The 24,347-nt window shown below is 35.8% G+C and overlaps 1 protein-coding gene across 1 annotated transcript in view; it reads left to right on the forward strand.

Moving 5' to 3' along the window:
* The window catches only part of LOC100366918 (cation-independent mannose-6-phosphate receptor-like), a 69,944-nt gene continuing 45,597 nt past the window's right edge, over positions 1–24,347 (forward strand). The window contains exons 1-16 of the mRNA XM_085504912.1: positions 1–178; positions 1,495–1,828; positions 3,294–3,534; positions 6,108–6,337; positions 6,722–6,884; positions 8,131–8,320; positions 9,236–9,342; positions 10,630–10,920; positions 11,404–11,559; positions 12,424–12,555; positions 13,437–13,593; positions 14,706–14,829; positions 20,039–20,211; positions 20,902–21,055; positions 22,469–22,636; positions 24,083–24,292. Of these exons, the coding sequence (XP_085361038.1) occupies positions 9–178; positions 1,495–1,828; positions 3,294–3,534; positions 6,108–6,337; positions 6,722–6,884; positions 8,131–8,320; positions 9,236–9,342; positions 10,630–10,920; positions 11,404–11,559; positions 12,424–12,555; positions 13,437–13,593; positions 14,706–14,829; positions 20,039–20,211; positions 20,902–21,055; positions 22,469–22,636; positions 24,083–24,292 (3,000 nt within the window). The 5' untranslated portion in view covers positions 1–8. The remainder of the gene's footprint in view (positions 179–1,494; positions 1,829–3,293; positions 3,535–6,107; positions 6,338–6,721; positions 6,885–8,130; positions 8,321–9,235; positions 9,343–10,629; positions 10,921–11,403; positions 11,560–12,423; positions 12,556–13,436; positions 13,594–14,705; positions 14,830–20,038; positions 20,212–20,901; positions 21,056–22,468; positions 22,637–24,082; positions 24,293–24,347) is intronic.

The raw sequence follows: 24,347 nt of genomic DNA on the forward strand, positions 1-24,347 counted from the left end.
GAAAGTAAATGAACAACATGGCGGACGCGCTTGTGATGATGACTGGTGGGGTCCGTGGTTTTTACCGGAAACTATTGTCCTGCATGTGCCTTGTACTCTACTTTGTCCAATATAGCACCGTCGCTGTGAATGCTGAATGTAAAATCGGTGGATTTGACCTAGAAACACTGAATCAGTGGTAAGTAACGATGAATAACAACTACGCGAGCATCAGCTGATCAATAAGAGTGAGGGGGGGCGTATTTCTGTCGTGTAAATGCAGGGCAACATACATGTAGTTTGATACACCTACAATGAGTGTATCTGTTTGGACATAACATTAATAATAAATGGGTAATAATATACAGCGTGGAATACACTGACGTTGCTTTTTAAAATGCTGTATCAGGAACAAATCAGGAGCAAATCAGGAACTATAGCTGTTTACACAGAGTCAATATATTGCATCGTGCCGTTCAGCTTGCCATGTGTCGCCATATACTAGGAAGGATAATAACAACGTGCGACGTCACCCCATCTGTGCCAGACATATATACAATACACATGTATAATATATAGTCGAGCGAAAAACAATAAATTTAATGATTAATAAGTGTTATGAATAATAATAATATTTCTCGGTTCTTTTCTGTGACGCACTGGGGTGGGGGTACTGACCACAGTCATTTCAGGACTGAAAATCCGAATAATTACTAAATTACCGTAGATTATTAATATAGTATGTTCTATACCAAGAACCTGTTCTCTATCAAATGTATAACTGTACAATACATGTATTATTGTTGATTCGATTGACAGTACATTTTCAACTTTGTTGTGGTAGTATGGCTTGTATGAAGCATTCATTCAGTGGAACATTAACTTGTGAAATTTTGCTGAAAATTGTTTAGTTGTACTTTAAATTGGTGAAAGTGCAGACGTGTTTATAGTAGACGTGTTTTATGGTATACCAGTTTTGTTGCAGTGAATTGAATGCTTTATCAGTGTTTGATTGAAAGGCATTTGTAAAAATGTAAATTTGGGCATCAGGGCATCCACTAAAAAACCACCAGTGTGCCCTCTAATCAGACACACCATCGACACATGCAGATTTACTGATTTTTTTGCTGATGAAATATAAAGTCACGTTGTCATGTAAAAAACATAAACATGGTTGTGTTGATTTTCTTTGCTGCATCAATTTATTAACTATCGTGATTTCTCATTGGGTAATGTAAACTCCCACATCTTAGATAGAAAACGACGTGGCTTTAATACTGTGGCTGTAAAAAAGTTTCATTCTTGGTGAAATTAAAATTCAGAAATCCAATTGACAGAAGAAATATATTGTCGTTATTTCACAAGCCCTGAGAGTGAATTTTCTTCAAATATTTGTGTCATGTTTGTTTTGGGTTCGGGAGACACTTACTTTAAGTATATACTTTTACATGTATGATACACGCTGTTGCTTTTTCCCACAATGCACTAAATCCACTGTATTGTGTTTCCTTCCAGGACGTGGGAAGTGCGAGCCGCTGATTGGAATAATATAGTTTCCATTTATCATATAAATATATGCAAGAAATTTGGAACCACAGAAAGCACTGCAGGTTGCCAAGACAGCATCGTATGTGAAGAAAAGGACAATGTGTTCACGAACATTGGCAATTACACTGAGACTTTAGCAAATTCTATCGAGAGCTCTGGTGGGCTGAGAGTTGACTATAAAGGGATTGTATGCCCTATAAAGGTTGTCACAGGTGGGATATATACAGGTCCTGAAGATGAACCGGAAGATGAAATAGAGTATTTACAAACAACAATAAATTTCAGATGTGGAAAAACTTTGGTGAGTTTGAAAGTTTGAATGAAGTTACTGCAATGATATCTACAGATCGGCTACCCAGCCCTAACACTTAACAATCAGAGAGCAGCAGCTTCTGTGTTGTACATATGCTTTGACTCAAAGGCCTTTCATACACATGTAGTTCATGTAAACAGACAATGTATCATATACACATTGGATACATAACTTGGCTCTGATATTGAACATGAATGTGCACCGGTCACTGGTAGCATAGTGGTTGTCGCATCAGACATAGACTGAACATCAAAAGGGTCGACCCCTACCCTGGGTGAGTGTGCCACAGACTCAATGGGAAGGCTAATTCCACTGGCCGAGATTGATTCACTAACGAATGTGACTTTGGGGGAACCTTGGTGAAGGTCCGCAGGTGCTTGTGTTCGACCGAGCCTGGTTGATGCCAGGATAACGCATTAAATTGCCATTTGATAGGGAATTGGCCGCACAACCCTGTCATGTATTCCCAAACATGAATATGACTTCTTTGGCAAAATGCACACTAGCACTTGCAATTTGCACATACAAAAAAGTCAGGAGAGACAACAGTGACATATCCGGAACTGTCGGTTGACAGGTTGAAATTATTTATGATAATGACTTTAAAAATAATACCAGGTAATTATTAAGAAAATCCACTATTTTCAGTACTCTGACACCTCTACCCTGGCTCTGCATTCATTGATTGATTGAATTATTAAGTACTTACGTGTGAATGGTGTACGAAGTGTACGAGACATCATTTTGAATTGATTGAGTCATTGACTTTACTGAAATACATCTATTACTGTGAAATACTTATTCACTTGAAATCTATTTTTATTGTTTTCGCTGGAGAAATGATTCAGTGAAAATAAATAACATATTTCCTATACTTTACTTTCAACTCATCAAAAATCAGTGAAAATAAATTCCATACAAAACACCCAAAATGTCATTTCAGTAAATAGTAATTCCTCCTAAAGTGAGGTATTTAACAGTACCCCAATCAAGGATAATTAGCTAATCCCTTGCAAACATGGTTGCTACAACAAAATTGCGAAAATGTGTCGCAGGAGCCGTTTCCAAAATACACACTGAGTGTACATTCAAATTAGCTTTATTGTAATGATTTGCTGTGAAGCATTATCTCTTGTAACCCCGTGTATCTGTGGAAAATTTTTTCATCTTTCCCAGATTGTGTAACTGACAGAGATCTTAAAGAAGCTGGCCAATAAAATTTTATTTGTCCTCAGTTTTATGTATAGTAGGACAAAAGATATTTTTATTTCTCTAATTTTTGGATCACAGAATTCACGTTTCATGGAATTAACTTTATTTATGATATATCTTACTAATCCAAGCACTAAATCACACAATGATATTTGTGAATGTAAATTACAAACTTGTGGTATTCCTTGAGTTTGTAAAGGAGTGATCTTGAGTGACTGTAATTTGTATAATTATTTCACAGGGTTCACCAGAGTTTGTTGGAAAATTTGGATGCACATATTTTTTTGACTGGTATACCTCAGCTGTCTGCAAAAGCTTATCTACTGAAGCCAAGTCTGAGGTACCCTGCTATGTATACGACGCAAATAACAAAAAACGTGACTTGAATCCCCTTATCAAGACGACAGGTGGTTATCTCATAGACACAGAGGGCGAAGAGAGTTTTTTTATTAATGTATGTCGAGATATTAATCCACAAACTGGTGAGTAGTGTGCAGTATTTTTTTGTTTTTTAGATTAAAACAGCTGTAGGTATTAAAAAAATGTTAAAAATGAATTATCTAAGTTTACTGCAAACTGGAAAAACAATTTGATGTTGCACTGTGTATTATTTTAAAATCTGTATTAGAAGTCAAGGCTTCTATTAAAATAGTACAATGTAACAGGAATACAGCTTCTATTAGTGGCTCTAAACATATGGGAAATGATGAATTTTTGGTTCTCAATTGTTCAAAAAGAATATCAGAGATGCAGCTTCAAATGTAGATTTTACGATACAGTTTTTTATACTGTATTTTCACCAAACAAAGCAAATTAAGTTGATTTATTATAGTGGACACTGAAATAAACTGATAAGGAAAACTGCTACCTTCTGATCCATCTCTCTTACAATACCGAAATATTTCAAGAAACATGTCACCAGTGTTTGTTATGACCTTGACAGGGATTTTTCTAGAAAAAAACTGCAAGAGGGAGCACTGCAATTCAGCGGCGCCACTAAGTGGGGGAGATAGGATTCTCCCTACCAGGGTGTGGAGTTTTTGATAATTCTAAGTTAAAATGGAGCATTCTATGGCTTCCTTGGGGCCAAAATTACTGTCAGACAGGTCACAGTCTTCAACACATGTGATACCCTGGTCAATCACGTTTATGGTTGCCAGAACATGTGCTCCCCAGGGTGAGGGTGCGCCATGACATGAGGGCGCTGCGCCCCTGTTCCCTTGTTTAAAAAAATCTTTGCTTGACCATTGGAAAGTATGAAGAACATGCATATCAAAAGTCAGACTTTCTATATTTGATGGGATGCTTGAATTTAAAATAAAATTGTATATTCGTGATAAATATTAATTCTCTGTTCAACATTTAATTGCTTGTAGATATATGTATATTGACACTTGTGTCTTTGATTGCTTGTAGATATATGTATATTGACACTTGTGTCTTTGATTGCTTGTAGATATATGTATATTGACACTTGTGTCTTTGATTGCTTGTAGATATATGTATATTGACACTTGTGTCTTTGATTGCTTGTAGATATATGTATATTGACACTGGTGTCTTTGATTGCTTGTAGATATATGTATATTGACACTTGTGTCTTTGATTGCTTGTAGATATATGTATATTGACACTTGTGTCTTTGATTGCTTGTAGATATATGTATATTGACACTTGTGTCTTTGATTGCTTATAGATATATGTATATTGCCACTGGTGTTTTGGATTGCTTGTAGATATATGTATATTGACACTGGTGTCTTTGATTGCTTGTAGATATATGTATATTGACACTGGTGTCTTTGATTGCTTGTCGATCTATGTATATTGACACTTGTGTCTTTGATTGCTTGTAGATATATGTATATTGACACTGGTGTCTTTGATTGCTTGTAGATATATGTATATTGACACTTGTGTCTTTGATTGCTTGTAGATATATGTATATTGACACTGGTGTTTTGGATTGCTTGTGCATATTTTATCTGTCTTGCCTTGTATCATTGACACATGTTTACCAGTAACGAGTGATGAAACATGCATATATTTCTGTAACATACACATGTACACGTCATGGCTGCTTAACTGTTTCATCATAAAAGCCGAATCACTACAGGGTAGCTGTGGATGATGTAGTCATACATGATACAAATATTGCGCTTTGATTTAATCTCTGCCGATCATGGAACAGCTGTTGTCAATATCCTGCAGCTGTGATTGTAAATACTGTCTGTCATAGTTTATTACCAGATGTGCTTAGCATCCCTCTAACTGGACACAATTCAAGAGGGAGGGGGGGGGGGAGGGGGGGGGGGGTTATGAATTGAGTTCTGTTTGTTCTTCTGTTCAAACATCTTTGATGTAAACTCTAAAATCTTAGCATGGTTTGTAAAATGTTAAAAAAATTTCCCGATTGTAGTGATGACAGATGTCTTTAGTTTTGACAAATAATGAAATTAATCTTAATCTTTTATCACCAGACTTTCTCACCCACATTTTTCTGCACTTTTTTTCTTATATTCTTCAATATTTCTGGAAATGAACCCTAATCTAATTTGCAGCCAAGAGACAACATTTGAGTCAATTATCAGTTTTTACTCTAAAAAATTTGTCTATATATTTTGTTCCAATTTTCTGACGGAAAGTGCAGACTATAAACAGGCTCATTTTGTTTGATTTGTGATGAAAGGAAGGAACTGAAAAGATTAAATATTTGAAGTTATGAAACAAAGCAATCATTTCCCGGTGATATTAACCTGAAGTATTTTTAAGTAACAATTTTGGTCATCATCAATAACCCTGAAATCTGATAAAATTAATATTTGATCAGCTTTTAAAACTACAACCATTTGGACAATATTAATTAATTTGACTACTAATTACCGGGGTAATTTGTGTTGTGATCATCTCAAAGTCTGTGTGACTTCAGATGGGGTTTTCGTAACGTGTCATGCCAGTTACAAATTCTTGTACGTCTTTCTGAAAAGAGTATCGGTACTTGTGTTGTAATTACAGTATCACTGTTTTCCATTATTGTGTGTTATCACTCACATAGGTGGTGCTACCCAAAATTGCCATGAATCGGCAGCAGCGTGCCTTATCAAAGGCGATACCGCATATGACATGGGTGTGCCATCAATGGGCAGGCTTGAAATTATAGACGATAACACCTTGAAGCTACACTATGAAGCTACTGTGACCCCCGCTTTGGCTGAATGTAACGGAGTGAAACCAAAAGTAATTATGCGTTTTGTTTGCCCCAAGGACGAGGGCATAAGAGGAGGGGTAAGTTTGATTTCTTTGTAACTTTGTAAGAATGTATTATATTTTGAAAATATATATGGACAGTGATTGGTTGATAAGAACCACCTGTTGTCATGTGAAGATACAAGAACAGCAATTTGTCCTCTGCTGTTGTAGATGTTATGACTTTAACGTTAATTAATATGTGTGCCCCTGTTATCCATATAAAACACACAACAATGTTGTCCCATTAGTTTGTGAGCTAGCACTGATTGGTGTAATCTAGTATGCCAATCCGATTGGATGATAGCCGGTCGTGTGAATGGAACTTGAATGAACTTAATACTTATCGTTTTGTGAACAGGTAAGTGAGTGAATTGCAGTGGCAATGGATTGTCTAAAATCGTTATTCACTTTTTTCTTTAGGGAAAAGATCCCATGATGCTGTCGAGTATTAACTGTCAATATGAAATTGAATGGTTCACAGAGTACGCCTGTGAAGAGGAATACAGTGTCTCATCCACATGTCAACTGACACAAGACACTCATGGCATTGATATTGACCTTTCGCTTCTTCAAAAACCTTCAGGTAAGATTTACAAGAAGTACTGTAAAATACTTTATTTTCGCTATTTTCGCTGAAGAAATGATTCAGTGAAAATAAAATCCAGCGAATATACCTTTTTTCCTATATTTTAACACTCAACTCGCTAAAAATCAGTGAAAATAAATTCCATACTTGCATACTTCCATAAACTCCACTTGGAAAGTATTTTCAGCGAAAATTAATTCCAGCTAAAATAAAGTATTTTACAATATCCTATGGGATATATGTATTGCTGGTAAAATACAGCTCTAATTATAGAAGTTCACAGGATCCAAAAATTAAATTTCACTCATAAGGCCACTGAAATATAACTTATTTTTAAAAACAAAAATGCATTTTTGCACTGATCATGGTAATGGATCATTTCCTGTTCATTGCAACATCCTGCGTGATGCAGACAAATCAAAAGTTAAAATAAGACAAAGGTAATGGTATTATTGTGGCATCAAAACATCATCATCATTATGCTTATCAGGTTCAAAAACCGCAAACATATTTTGAGTTTTGATAGTGTGCTATACACATGATAATCACCTTTGATGTAGTAAGGAAATCTCAAGTTGTCATTGAGCTATAAAAAAAAAATCACTTCCAAAATTAAACCATTTATATTTGCAGCACCTTTCATTACCTATTTGAGTGATTTTTTTTCTCACGAACCCGCATCTTCACCTAAACCCTTTAGGCGACAAAATTTTTCCCTCCAAATTTCTGACTTGAAGAAAAAATCAAGTCTAACAACATAATACTCCCAGATGAAAGAGCTCGGCAAATGTAAAAATGTAAAAACGTGCAATTTACAGATTTTAGTCCGCCATTTTGACTCTTCAGGAAAGGATTATGGATAAAGTATGACATCATATCCACTATTGTCAGAAATTGAGAAAATGATTTTATCTATAACAAGTTTTGTTTTTATGAATGCTAACAGTACAATCTCTGATTCTTTTTTTTTAATTTGAATGCACCAATCAAATCAGTGTGCAGTATGCAATGTTGATCTTTTTTTTAGTATTTATTCTATGTAAACTGAAAAACACAACTTTACATGTCATTGTGCACAACTGACATTGGACATAACCAAACTAATTCGTGCACACATGTACTAGGAATGTTTACAAAACCAACAAATTATAATCTTATAATCTTATCTTTGAAAAATTAATCACAATCAAACAACAAAAATGAAGAATGTTCTCATCTATATTGCAATTATGTTCTATTACAGAATCTGAGGATAAATATATTGCTGAAGGTAAGGGGTGGGATGATAAAATGTACAGGTACTATCTTGATGTCTGTAAAAATACTGATATAGAGTGTGATGGGGACCATGCAAGAGATCCTGCAGTCTGGCAGACGTCTGAAGACAGTAATTGGTGTACTGTTGCAGGTTCAAACAAAGACAGGATATTGAGGTTGGTTCAGTCGTATTGGAGGGGGTACACTAGTTGCCACTATTTGACAGGAATGGGATATTCAAAGTCAGTATTCTGTAGTCGTCATGGAAATGACGGTGTTCCTTTTATGGTTTGATAAAATAATTTCAGCCTTGATTTTTTTTACAAAATTATGCTCAATGAAACTGAGAAACTTATTTAGATGTATACAGGCCCTTCAATTGTATCTGCTTTGTAATACAAGCAACAATCAGTCAATATTTTCTTTACATGCGATTTTATTGATGTACGCAGGCACACACGATGATTTCTTGAATTGCTTACCAATTAGGAAATTTCTCGCGCATTTATGAGCAATAGTACTGCTCTAAAATATTTCAAACCTGCAACTTTAATAGCTGGTATTGTTACCAATTTTGTGATCAGAACAATATGACGATTACAGTAATGTGTCTGTATTCACTGCGCCAGTCCCTGTGTCTGTCCTGTGCCATTTTTTGAACCTGCTTCGATCAGTCTCATTCAAACTTTAAAAAAATTCTATGTATGAAGAGTTATATATGCATGTCAATTTGTTATTACTATTTGATAAAATATGGCCATCTGGTGGCCATTTCGTTCCTCAAATTAATGCTAAATTCCGCTAATTAAACATGTCTGGAACTGTTTCTCAGATATGATCGGCTCAATTTTACCCAAACTTTGCATTGACATTATGCTTATCAGGTTACAGGTGCATAGCAAATGTTTTTCTATATTGGGACAAAAATGGCCAACTGTTGGCCATTTTGTTTATATTCATGTCAATGCCGCTTTCTCACTATTACATCGCCTGGTTTAGTGGAAGGATTACACACAGGTACTAGATTATACATTGGTGTCGCATTTTTAAAATGATTTTATAATCTCGCTAAATATTGACTTACTTCACAGGTTCTCAGATGGTGAATTGACTTTGATTTACCGACATGGTGATCAGTGTAGTCATAATGGTTTAGAAAGGAGTTCGTTCATCTCATTCAAATGCAATGCCGCTTCAGGTATGCTACGTCCCATTATAGCTTGTTGATTTGTACTGCCCGATAAAGTTGTACACAAGAAAAAAACAATTCTGACAGCTTTTCACAAATAACTAGCTTCAAAGCATCTTTACTGTGAAATCTTTAGATTTGTGTCTGTGTTTCAGATTTACCGTAATTCCCAGAGTATAAGCCCCTCCCCGAGTATAAGCCCACCCCTCTGTTTTTAGATATTTAACGAGTTGAGGGCATCACCGAGTATAGGCCCAGGGTGTTTTTACCGGGCATCAACGACATTTATTAAAATATGCATGTAAAAAGTGTATTTCATTGCATAAGAATTATGATTGGTACGGTAATTTGGTTCCAGCTTTTACAAGAAAACTCACATTAATTTCAGAGTGCATGGCGGGCAAACGTACCGATGAACCGTGATGTTGCAATACTGAAATAATCCATATTTCTTTTGAGTAGTAGTTTTCCAAACGGCTAAAATGTGATCGTCAAGTCGTTAAACCAGGTCATTGAATATCGTTTTCTTTTCCGAATAATCATGTCCATTGAGTCTATCATGAATGGGGCGTGAACGAGCAAACTATTCCTTGACATGACTTGTTTAAATACTTCCCCACTCTCAGTGGGGTGCAAATCAACAGCTTTTAGGGAAAAAATTACCGCTTTTTTTGTCGAAATCAGTGTTAACAGATCGCATTTCAACATCGCGGTAATTCACTTCTGCATTGCATTGAAAAAATTAAATTCGGTATGTAAACCGTATTGTAATAAAATGTGTGTACGATAGTTGCATTCATCCTTTGCACACCTGGGAAAAATCACTCACAGAACAAGCCAAAATTACAAAATATAAAATGTTTATCTTTCCTAGAGCTATTATAATTACACATTTCATTTTCAGAGTACTGGAGGGTCTTAACCCATAGACAAACATTTATACAATGTAACTGATCTTTAAAGCCCCCTAACTCAGTGATTATCATATCCATCCACAATCTCAACGTGTTATAGTGTATCGTATATATTGGTCACTGGGTGGTACCTTATAGATTTGTGAAACGTGAATGCAACTCTGACACATGGAATGTTAAAGCGAGGGAGTCGTCATCTGCGCGTGCATGCATTAGATGGCCATAGCGTGTCATTGTTTATAAACAAAAGTCTACCCATGAGCATTTGCGTTTTTAGTGTGTGTTGTTATCGTCGCTTGGGACTGAATTCCCGCATGTGCGCAGGTGACGACCCTCCCGCTTCAAAGTCAATGTTGTGTTATCTTTCACAAATATAATCTAGGCATTGGTGAACCCAAGTTCGTTACTGAGGAGGAATGCTCCTATTTTTTCGAGTGGGAAACGAAACATGCCTGCCGTGACCATGCTCGTGACAGCAACTGTCATGTGACCAGCAGTGATGGGAAACAGCAATTTGATCTCTCAACGCTTGTAAAAACTGAGGGGAGTAACTGGGAAGCCCTTCAACATGATGAGTCTGATGAGAGGTATTTTTTAAACGTCTGCGGTGATATCTTGTCGTCTGATCCATTAACTACGAACTGTCCACCGGGATCTGCAGGCTGTAAAATCGGTAAATACATGTTTGTAGTAAACTTTAACTTTAAAGCGGGGTGGTCGAATTCCATTTAAATAAACAATGTATTTTACACACATTGTATACGTTGCTATGAGTCCCATATCGAACAGGACGCGACACGACGACTGTCGTCCTTTAAGTGCTATAGTCGGTACACCTCAAATAAGAGGCAAACTGTGTTTTACATGCATATTATACGCCGCATAAGATAACTGTTAATCACAATTTTTTCTTCAGATTTGAAATAGTCTCTCACATAAAATAACAGCTTAAAATTATAGGAAAAACAAAAGTGTGTTAGTCACAGCCATCTATCTTTAACAGTTACATTGTCTTTTATAATATGGTTTCTTTTGCCTTTAAGATCACATGTAATTTCCAGCACGAACAGTGACACTTTTACCACTGTTACAATATACTTGGTTTTGTTGATGTGACTTATTTTGTGATAGCAAATTTGTTTTTGTCTTTTCTCAGGCACAGACACTGGAGCGCAAAGTCTTGGCAAGTACAGCAGCTCATTGATAATAGAAGGCGGCAATCTGAAACTGACTTACTCTGAAGGATCTCCCTGTGTTGATACTGATTCCAGTATTCACATGGAAACAACTATCACTTTTGTCTGCTCCCCAGGTGAGTGTGCATCATTAGTAACTGTGCATCATTAGTAACTGTGCATCATGGGTAACTATGCATCATGGGTGATGGCATCGTGGGTATACTCGTGTGCACAATGAGTAACTGTGCATTATGGGTAACTATATGCCATATATGTGTGCATAATGATTATGTTTGCTCATTGTCGACACTTGTGCACATTTTTTGTCACTGTAAATGTGCTTATTTGTTGATTTTAAGCGATGATTCAGCAAAAAAAACATACCAAATTATATTAGATATTATTTCCCGTTCAAACGAAGTTCAAAATCATGACTTATAATTCAGTCTCTGTCCATCCTTCAGTCTGGAATAATATTTCATAACCCTCTTAACCAGATCTGTTCATTCTTTGCATGTGCCCAGTACTTTATCTGGGACATATGCACATACAGTGGTTTACCTATCCAATCAAAGATGGCCGACTGGCAGCCATTTTGTTTTATGAAAATGTGATATCTTATGCATGCTTTGTCAGTTTTTGTTCAAATTTGGTACATACAATATACATATTAGGATACATGTCTATGACGGTTTGTTTCCCGATCGTATCAAAGATGGACGACTGGCAGCCATTTTGTTTTTTGAAAATGTGGTATCTTATGCATGCTTTGTCAGTTTTTGTTCAAATTTGGTACATTCATTGTACATTTAAGATTACATGTCCATGACAAGTTGTTTTCCAATCAGATCAAAGATTGCTGACTGCATGGCTTGTTTATTCTGCCTTGACTTCCATCTCATATTTGTACATATTGCAGTATACAATATAATTATTGTTGATTTCTTTATGATTTGTATTATCTATTTTATAAATGTATTATTAATTTTAATTTACAGGTGATTTGGAAAGTGGTCCGACGTTGATTCGTAAAAATAAATGTCTGTATGAATTTGAGTGGCACACTGCGGCAGCTTGCCCACTAGGCAAACGAAAAGGGGATCATTGCAAAGTAGTTGACGATGAAGCAGGTACTTTATTGTGATTGTTATTTATTCACTGTTTGAGGGACTCAAAAATTGTTCGCCTATACAACCAAAGATTTATGAAATATGAATATGTAGCTTGGATATCCATGCATGGGGATATGCAATGAAAACCAAAAGTTCTGAGTTGCACCTTTACTTCAGATACTTGCATACTGTCATGTAGAAACGTTTGAATTTTGTTTGCGTAAGGTGGGTGGATTTTGTAGTTAAACATTTGATAGCTTATCAGAATGCTAGAAACCAGGGACACCAGCGAACAAATTGCGTACGCTAGAAGATAACCCGTCACATGAACTGACTGATGGCGCTATAGAACTGACTGATGGCACTTAAGATGAACTCTTACCAGTTCTTGTATTTTCAGAAATGTTTTTCTGCCAATTTTGTGATCATCTTGCAATTCATGACTGACTTCAAATTGGAAACTTCATTGAATATCATATTGTTACATGTCCTCATCTTATAAATCTTTGATGAAAAAAAAATTCAAAATAGCTAAAACACATTAGCGATATTTTTGAAAAAAACCTGTCAGAAAATGAAGTATGTCTATTTGAAGCATGAGCAGTTATGAGGTACATATATGGTTGTATATTAATTAATTGATTAAATATAAAAAAAATATAGAATTTACTTCACACGGTAGCAGTTTTTAGCATGTCTGATTACTCTAGGAACCAATGGTAAATGTTGTTTAGCTCATTTTGTGTGAAATGCATAAAATAAATCATAGGTACAATTCAATAAGTCCAGTCAGCTACCTTAAATTGAAAAGTTTTTTAATTGTGTTATAGAATGAGCAAGCATTTATAAACTCCTTTCCTTAACTACATTAGCATTAAATCATTGACTTATTTTTCCAGGTTTTTCTTTTGATCTGAGTAATCTGAAGAAAGAAGACAATTACAAGGTGACATATAGTATGTATGACTATTATATCAATGTATGTAAAGAAGTGACAGGTACGGGGGCTACGAACTGCGACGGAACAGCTGGTGCATGTCAGAAACAGACTACAGGGTGAGTGCAATAAATCATCAGTTGTTCAGTTTTGTTATAATTATACATTCTAAAATGTGATTTTCTCAATCATTTTGTTGCATTTATATGTATTTGTATAATTTTGCATGTTTTAAATGTTTAATGTTTTTTTGAAATTAACAATTAAAAAAAAATATGCTAACTAATCATCACAATATTCAAATGAGATCCTATAAGCATTGATCAAAAGATCCATGGCCATGTGCATACCCAGCATACTCAGATTGGAACTCATGTTATGCTCAGACTGGACTTCATATCTATAATGATAGCATGCAAATAGCTGGAAAACTAGTTCTTGCTCAAAGTTTAATTTTCCAGCTGTCTAGGTGCTGTTTACATATGTGGAGCCAGCTGTCTAGATGTTGTATATATGGAGTCAGCTGTCTAGGTGTTGTTGTATATGTGGAGTCAGCTCTAGGTGCTGTTTGCATATGTGGAGTCAGCTGTCTAGGTGCTGTTTGCATATGTGGAGTCAGCTGTCTAGGTGCTGTTTGCATATGTGAAGTCAGCTGTCTAGGTGCTGTTTGTGTATGTTGAGTCAGCTGTTTAGGTGCTGTTTGCACACATGTAGCCAGCTGTCTAGGTGCTGTTTGCATATGTGGAGTCAGCTGTCTAGGTGCTGTTTGCATATGTGGAGTCAGCTGTCTAGGTGCTGTTTGCATATGTGGAGTCAGCTGTCTAGGTGCTGTTTGCATATGTGGAGTCAGCTGTCTAGGTGCTGTTTGCATATGTGGAGTCAGCTGTCTAGGTGCTGTTTGCATATGTGGAGTCAGCTGTCTAGGTGTTGTTGAATATGTGTAGCAAGTTGTCTAGTTGCTGTTTGCATATATATGGCATAAACTTTCAGGTTTTATCACAATAAACATTTTGACACATGTAAAAATTACAAAAGAATTGCAGTTGTGTCAAAGCATAGATACAAGGTAAAATTTGAAGCAAACAAGCTCTGCTCTCTGATTGGTCTGACTGTTAAGTGTTGGGTTGGGTAGCCAATCAGGCACAATCTTGTAAGTAGCTTTGCATTGACCAAAATGCAGCTCTTAGTTATTGTTGTATCATAAAAATCTGTGTATTTTTGTATTTAATAGTGACAATGCTTGGATTACTGGTCTTCCTAGCAGTGAGCTAGAATACTATGATGGAGTTATCAGACTCACTTACAGCAATGGAGATCCATATCGCACTACAAATAATGGTCAAATCAACAGACAGGTATGCTATGAAGTTTCAGTCTTCTTCTTGAAAGGGGTGTTCTACCTGAACAGGTTAACAAGAGTGAATGTTCTACCTGAACAGGTTAACATGAGTGAATGTTCTACCTGAACATGTTAACAAGAGTGAATGTTCTACCTGAACATGTTAACAAGAGTGAATGTTCTACCTGAACATGTTAACAAGAGTGAATGTTCTACCTGAACAGGTTAACAAGATTAAATGTCTACCTGAACAGGTTAACAAGAGTGAATGTTCTATCTGAACAGGTTAACAAGAGTGCATGTTCTACCTGAACAGGTAAACAGGAGTGAATGTTCTACCTGAACAGGTTAACATGAGTGAATGTTCTACCTGAACAGGTTAACAAGAGTGAATGTTCTACCTGAACATAATAACAGGAGTGAATGTTCTACCTGAACAGGTTAACAGGAGTGAATATTCTACCTGAACAGGTTAACAGGAGTGCATGTTCTACCTGAACAGGTAAACAGGAGTGAATGTTCTACCTGAACAGGTTAACATGAGTCAATGTTCTACCTGAACAGGTAACAGGAGCGAATGTTCTACTTGAACAGGTTAATAACAGGAGTGAATGTTCTACTTGAACAGGTTAACAAGAGTGAATGTTCTACCTGAACAGGTTAACAGGAGTGAATGTTCTACCTGAACAGGTTAACAGGAGTGAATGTTCTACCTGAACAGGTTAACAGGAGTGCATGTTCTACCTGAACAGGTAAACAGGAGTGAATGTTCTACCTGAACAGGTAAACAGGAGTGAATGTTCTACCTGAACAGGTTAACAGGAGTGAATGTTCTACCTGAACAGGTTAACATGAGTGAATGTTTTACCTGAACAGGTTAACATGAGTGAATGTTTTACCTGAACAGGTTAACATGAGTGAATGTTCTACCTGAACAGGTTAACATGAGTGAATGTTCTACCTGAATAGGTTAACATGAGTGAATGTTCTACCTGAACAGGTTAACATGAGTGAATGTTCTACCTGAACAGGTTAACATGAGTGAATGTTCTACCTGAACAGGTTAACATGAGTGAATGTTCTACCTGAACAGGTTAACATGAGTGAATGTTCTACCTGAACAGGTTAACATGAGTGAATGTTCTACCTGAACAGGTTAACATGAGTGAATGTTCTACCTGAACAGGTTAACATGAGTGAATATTTTACCTGAACAGGTTAACATGAGTGAATGTTTTACCTGAACAGGTTAACATGAGTGCATGTTTTACCTGAACAGGTTAACAGGAGTAAATGTTCTAACTGAACAGGTTAACAAGAGTGAATGTTCTACCTGAACAGGTTAACATGAGTGAATGTTCTACCTGAACAGGTTAACATGAGTGAATGCTCTACCTGAACATGTTAACATGAGTGAATGCTCTACCTGAACATGTTAACATGAGTGAATGTTCTACCTGAACAGGTTAACATGAGTGAATGTTCTACCTGAACAGGTTAACATGAGTGAATGTTCTACCTGAACAGGTTAACATGAGTGAATGTTCTACCTGAACAAGTTAACATGAGTGAATGTTCTACCTGAACATGTTAACATGAGTGAATGTTCTACCTGAACAGGTTAACAGGAGTGAATGTTTTACCTGAACAGGTGAACAGGAGTGAATGTTCTACCTGAACAGGTGAACAGGAGTGAATGTTCTACCTGAACAGGTGAACAAGAGTGAATGCTCTACCTGAACAGGTTAACATGAGTGAATGTTCTACCTGAACAGGTTAACATGAGTGAATGTTCTACCTGAACATGTTAACATGAGTGAATGTTCTACCTGAACATGTTAACATCAGTGAATGTTCTACCTGAACAGGTTAATAGGAGTGAATGTTCTACCTGAACAGGTTAACATGAGTGAATGTTCTACCTGAACAGGTTAACAGGAGTGAATGTTCTACCTGAACAGGTGAACAAGAGTGAATGTTCTACCTGAACAGGTTAACATGAGTGAATGTTCTACCTGAACAGGTGAACAAGAGTGAATGTTCTACCTGAACAGGTGAACAAGAGTGAGTGTTCTACCTGAACAGGTGAACAAGAGTGAATGTTCTACCTGAACAGGTAAACAAGAGTGAATGTTCTACCTGAACAGGTTAACAAGAGTGAATGTTCTACTTGAACAGATTAACATGAGTGAATGTTCTACCTGAACAGGTTAACATGAGTGAATGTTCTACCTGAACATGTTAACATGAGTGAATGTTCTACCTGAACATGTTAACGGGAGTGAATGTTCTACCTGAACAGGTTAACAAGAGTGAATGTTCTACCTGAACAGGTTAACATGAGTGAATGTTCTACCTGAACAGGTTAACAAGAGTGAATGTTCTACCTGAACAGGTTAACAAGAGTGAATGTTCTACCTGAACAGGTTAACAAGAGTGAATGTTCTACCTGAACAGGTTAACATGAGTGCATGTTCTACCTGAACAGGTTAACATGAGTGAATGTTCTACCTGAACAGGTTAACATGAGTGAATGTTCTACCTGAACAGGTTAACATGAGTGAATGTTCTACCTGAACAGGTTAACATGAGTGAATGTTCTACCTGAACAGGTTAACAAGAGTGAATGTTCTACCTGAACAGGTTAACAAGAGTGAATGTTCTACCTGAACAGGTTAACAAGAGTGAATGTTCTACCTGAACAGGTTAACAAGAGTGAATGTTCTACTTGAACAGGTTAACAAGAGTGCATGTTCTACCTGAACAGGTTAACATGAGTGAATGTTCTACCTGAACAAGTTAACAGAAGTGAATGTTCTACTTGAACAGGTGAACAAGAGTGAATGTTATACCTGAACAGGTGAACAAGAGTGAATGTTCTACCTGAACAGGTTAACAAGAGTGAATGTTCTACCTGAACAGGTTAACAAGAGTGAATGTTCTACCTGAACAGGTTAACAAGAGTGAATGTTCTACCTGAACAGGTGAACAAGAGTGAATGTTATACCTGAACAGGTTAACAAGAGTGAATGTTCTACCTGAACAGGTTAACATGAGTGAATGTTCTACCTGAACAAGTTAACAGGAGTGAATGTTCTACTTGAACAGGTGAACAAGAGTGAATGTTATACCTGAACAGGTGAACAAGAGTGAATGTTCTACCTGAACAGGTGAACAAGAGTGAATGTTCTACCTGAACAGGTTAACATGAGTGAATGTTCTACCTGAACATGTTAACAAGAGTGAATGTTCTACCTGAACAGGTTAACAAGAGTGAATGTTCTACCTGAACAGGTTAACAAGAATGAATGTTCTACCTGAACAGGTTAACAAGAGTGAATGTTCTACCTGAACAGGTGAACAAGAGTGAATGTTATACCTGAACAGGTTAACAAGAGTGCATGTTCTACCTGAACAGGTTAACATGAGTGAATGTTCTACCTGAACAAGTTAACAGGAGTGAATGTTCTACTTGAACAGGTGAACAGTGTTGAATGTTCTACCTGAACAGGTGAACAAGAGTGAATGTTCTACCTGAACAGGTTAACAAGAGTGAATGTTCTACCTGAACAGGTTAACAAGAGTGAATGTTCTACCTGAACAGGTGAACAAGAGTGAATGTTCTACCTGAACAGGTGAACAAGAGTGAATGTTATACCTGAACAGGTTAACAAGAGTGAATGTTATACCTGAACAGGTTAACAAGAGTGAAATGTTCTACCTGAACAGGTTAACATGAGTGAATGTTCTACCTGAACATGTTAACAAGGGTGAATGTTCTACTTGAACAGGTTAACAAGAGTGCATGTTCTACCTGAACAGGTTAACAAGAGTGAATGTTCTACCTGAACAGGTTAACAAGAGTGAATGTTCTACCTGAACAGGTTAATAAGAGTGAATGTTCTACCTGAACAGGTTAACAAGAGTGAATGTTCTACCTGAACATGTTAACAAGAGTGAATGTTCTACTTGAACAGGTTAACAAGAGTGCATGTTCTACCTGAACAGGTTAACAAGAGTGAATGTTCTACCTGAACAGGTTAACAAGAGTGAATGTTCTACCTGAACAGGTTAACATGAGTGAATGTTCTACCTGAACATGTTAACAAGAGTGAATGTTCTACTTGAACAGGTTAACAAGAGTGCATGTTCTACCTGAACAGGTTAATAAGAGTGAATGTTCTACCTGAACAGGTTAATAAGAGTGAATGTTCTACCTGAACAGGTTAACAAGAGTGAATGTTCTACCTGAACATGTTAACAAGAGTGAATGTTCTACTTGAACAGGTTAACAAGAGTGCATGTTCTACCTGAACAGGTTAACAAGAGTGAATGTTCTACCTGAACAGGTTAACAAGAGTGAATGTTCTACTTGAACAGGTTAACAAGAGTGCATGTTCTACCTGAACAGGTTAACATGAGTGAATGTTCTACCTGAACAAGTTAACAGGAGTGAATGTTCTACTTGAACAGGTGAACAAGAGTGAATGTTATACCTGAACAGGTGAACAAGAGTGAATGTTCTACCTGAATAGGTTAACAAAAGTGAATGTTCTACCTGAACAGGTTAACAAGAGTGAATGTTATACCTGAACAGGTTAACAAGAGTGAATGTTATACCTGAACAGGTGAACAAGAGTGAATGTTATACCTGAACAGGTTAACAAGAGTGAATGTTTTACCTGATTAGGTTAACAAAAGTGAATGTTCTACCTGAACAGGTGAACAAAAGTGAATGTGGTATCAAATAGTATGAGAATAATTCAATTTACCAAAAACATACTTTATAAAAGCTGGAATTAATTTTTACTGAGAAACTTTTTTTGAATGTTTTGTATGTATTTTATTTTCACTGATTTTTGATGAGTTTAAAATATTTGGAAAAATATATACTCACTGGATTTTTATTTTCACTATATTATTCCTTTAGAGAAAGATTACGAAAACTGCTCTAAAACATGCTATTCCATCCTTTCTGAATATTTCTATGAACATACTACTACTTCTAACAACCATCTTCACGAGAGTTTACAGGCAAAACCATTTTAAATATTTAAAACTTCAAAGCAATGTCGTAATTACAATGTTGCCTAGTAGGCATTTGGATGAGAAGTCAGCAATTTTCAAGATCATGTTTTTCAGCGCTTCCTATAAGTGAACACCAATGTTTTTCATCTCCGTTCCTGCCATTCCGTTGTACAGTGATTTGTTTTCATCTCTTTTAGACACAAATTGCATTTTTATGCAAACCTGATGCTGGGAACGGGACACCTGAGTTCATCGGTGAGGGTAACTATACATATTCGTTCAGATGGTATACCAAATATGCCTGCCCTCAGATACCCATTGAATGTACAGTCACAGACCCTGATACGCATAAACAGTATGATCTGTCCAGGTAAGTCGCTTACAATTCAAGTTTCTGTTGGACTGAAATGACAAAATTAAAAATATGTTCATGCTGTCCAACCATGCATGCATGCATCTGTATTTGTTTCGGATCATCCATGCTCTTCTGTTTGTTATCACATACATTGACCAATTTAGAAATGGTTTTTAGGTGGCTATTTTTCTGGTTTTTTTTTAAATGCAAGTCATTCAAGACTGAAAATTTATTTGAAATAAAATTGTTATACACAGCAATAATACAACTGGTTGTCAGGTGGCCATTTTTGTGTTTTTTTTAATGCAAGTCTTTCAAGACTGAAGATTTTGCTTTCTGCTCCACCCCACATGAAGTTGATAAGAATTTACAAACCTTTCAGTCAAAAACTAAAAGCAATATCTGAAACTGTTCGTATGGACCACAATGAAAATAAAATTTTACAAAATTTGAAATTATTTGCACTGACTTTTGGGTGGCAATATATCTGGCAGGGTTAATGAGAAAATTAGTACGGTAACAGATAGAAATTAAAACTTGTTGTCACATGTTCTCATTTTTGTTAATTTTAGAATAACCATTTCTCCTCAGAATTGATAAGACATAGATATTCATCAGAAAATTGTTCAAGTCATTTTGTAATATTGCATAATTCAGTACACTGATGGATGTCAATGTGTTCATATTATCGTTGATTTCTGATAGTTTATCCAAGGCTGAGGAAGATGAAAACTGGTCGGTGATTGACCCTTATACCATACAGAAGTACTACATTAATGTTTGTCGATCAATAAACCCGGTAGCCGGATGTTCTACCTACGCTGCTGCTTGTCAAACCCAGATTAATAGTCAGTTTAAAGTAAGTACCAAGCTAAAACAAAGGGCAAGGTCACCAGTGTTCAACTATGTTTAAGATTATGAGGTTACCACTGGAGTACCACAAAGTATGCACAAAGTACAGGACTTATATTGGCTAACATGTAGCAGAGGTCAATGCAACCCAATACTTACCCAAGTTGCACACTTTGCGCTGTTCTCAGAATAACCTTTTCATATTCCTTTTCATATTTCCTTCTTGTAGTAATAAATATATATCCCGAAATGGCATAAAAAAAATAAAACATTTTATGCTGTGAAAACATTTGTGTATTTCGGGCAAAAAATTTTTTATATTATTGTTTGAATGTGAAAATCACTATTCTTGGCTGTGTTGATGACATCATAGGGGGGAACTTCAACTGTGCTGATACGTTTTGGAATGAGTTATGATACAGCTTTTTGTGGAATGGCAAATTGTATTAAGATTATTTAATACCACAGCAAAATACAAGTTCAATGTTTGATATTTAATAAATAAATGCTTTTGAATACAATGTACATGCATTAAAGGTTGATTTGAATCTAAAACAGAAAACAAACATTTCCCCATTCTGTCTCGTGTGCCGCACTTTACTGGTACGCAAAAATGCAAAACAAATGCGTGAGACGCAGATTTTATGCACACAATGACGTAAAGCTACCCTTGTTTTTATAAATTATAATAGTGAAACTATATGGCAGCCTTGGTGTGTTCTCACACTATTTTTGCTCTGTTAGAAGCACCTCTCCAAATGTAATGCTCATTGTTTGTATACTGTATCAGTAAAACAATTACAATACTGTAAAATACTTTATTTTAGCTGGAATTTATTTTTGCTGAAAATATGTTTTGGGTGTTTTGTATGGAATTTATTTTCACTGATTTTTGACTAGTTGAATGTAAAATATAGGGAAAAAGGTAAATTCGCTGGATTTTATTTTCACTGAATCATTTTTTTTAGCGAAAATTAATTCCAAGCAAAAATAAAGTATTTTATAGTATCAATATGCAATGAAAGGTGCTATTAGCTTACATGTACTTCTTTTGGAGATACGATTCATTCAATCCATTCATTCATTTGTTCGTCCTATTATTTATCTATATATTTATTTATTTTTTTATTTATTAAAAAAAATTTGAAAACAAACTATTTTGGTATTGCACTTGAAAATACATCAAGTCAAAATTAAGCAAATCTCTTAGGAAATGAAATGGTGATTGTGTATGAAATACGGTCAAAAAAACAACATTATTTTGAAAATTTAAATCTACTCCACCGGGTGAGTGAAAACTCCTAGACTGTCTCATAAAGCATCAGGAAATACAGAGCTTAAAGACAAAAATACTAATAGAACAATTACAGTATCAGTACTATGACCTACAATATAAAACGATTTGCTTTTTTTCCCACAGGAAGTCATAGGTATACCTAATATGGGCATTGCTAGTAGTCGGCCTACAATTGAGAGTTCTGAGAGCATCTTGCTTGAATACACTGATGGTCAAGACTGTACTGATGTTGATAACAAGATAGTCAAAACAGCAATCAGAATACATTTTATCTGTACTCCAGGAAACTTAGTAAGTTATTTATTTAAACGTACAAATGATGGTATTTACCTTTTCACTACCAAACTTTCCCGCCCAAATTTTTCTGCACTTTTTCTTACAATCTTCAATATTTCTGGAAATGAACCGTATTTTTGGAGCCAACAGACAAAACTTGTGAATGAGTAAATTTTCAGTTTTTTTGCTCAGCTGTCGACTTTGTCGACTCATCGTATGAGTGATCTGTGTCAATGTTTTACTTTTTCGACTTCTTCTTGAAAACTACAAGCCTGAATGCTTTGATACTTGGTGTATATGTACCTTGGGTAGACCTCTCTCATATTTGTTCATTTTGTAATGATATCTTTAATTCTCTAATTTTGTTGAATATTGTTGTCAATTTTGGTAAAAAGTGATATTTTCGACTTCTTGTTAAAAACCTCAAGTCCAATTGCTTTGATATTACATATATAGGTACTACATGTAGACCTCTCTCAGATTTGTTCATTTCATGATGATATCTTTAATTCTCTAATTTTGATGAATATTTTTGTAATTTTTGGTAAAAAGTGATATTTTCGACTGAAAATCGCAAGTCTGTTTGCTTTGATATATTATATCATATATATATATTGTTCATTTTCTAATGATATCTTCTGTTCTTTAATTGCCATGTGCAGTGCTAACAGCGGAGCTATCTCAGCCGACAGGCTGCTTGTTGGTTTTTTCTGTTCCAATCTTCTGAAGAATAGTGCAGACTATAAACAGGACTGAATTTGTGATGAAAAGAGAAAACTGGTGGTGCAGGAAATGTGCATCCAATTTGTTAATCATTTTAAATCAGTCAAAGTTCTTGGTCAGATAAAGCTTCTCTTATATGTCAAAAGATTACACTCAATGACAATGTTGTCTGTTGAAGATTTCCATACTTTATATTCATATTATTGCCCATATTTGGGCATTGCATTACATCATTGCTTGTAGAGTTAGTGGTGAAAAAGTACACACATTAATTTGAACAAACTTAATAAAAATAATCCACATGAAGTGTACATTGTATATCAACTTTCCCTCATAGAATTGACTCCTCATCCACCAATTGTGGTACCTTGAGTTCTTCTGTGCATTGCACTCATCGGCCACCAAATTCTGTTAGTTTTACTTAAACTAGTTTTACCCAAAAATATCATCAAAATCAAGCATTTCTGCCATTCTCGAACCGGATCTCAGTCATGTATGGATAGATATTGTTCAAACTTACACCAACTTACATTTTTTTGTCTGATCAGAAATCAAAATTGTTGACTGGCGGCCATTTTGTTTTAGTGAATGCAGTTTTGGAGCAATATTCCTGACTACTACTGTTCAAACTTTATATTTTTCTTCAACTTATGAACTCACAGGGACTATGTAACTCAATAACTCGTTAATAGTTATTAGGACTTACATGGTATTGGTTATTTTTTTTTTAATTTTCAGGAGAGTGTTCCTCGTTTTGTTGAAAAAATTGGGAATTGCCAGTATTCATTCATGTGGAACACTGAAGCAGCATGTGCCATTGATGACACTAAAGGGGAGGAGTGTGCTGTTAAAGACCCAAACTCTGAATATACGTTCAACTTGCAGCCCCTGAAGAGAAAGACTTATTACACTGTAACAACTGAAGAACAACCATCTCAGACATTTAAGGTAAAAGTTCAGGGAGGCTGAATGGAGGTTTGGTTGATTTACATGGCACTGTGAG

The sequence above is a fragment of the Saccoglossus kowalevskii genome, chromosome 11 (assembly GCF_978046115.1).
Source record: "Saccoglossus kowalevskii chromosome 11, keSacKowa6.1, whole genome shotgun sequence".
Classification (NCBI taxonomy): Eukaryota; Metazoa; Hemichordata; class Enteropneusta; family Harrimaniidae; genus Saccoglossus; species Saccoglossus kowalevskii.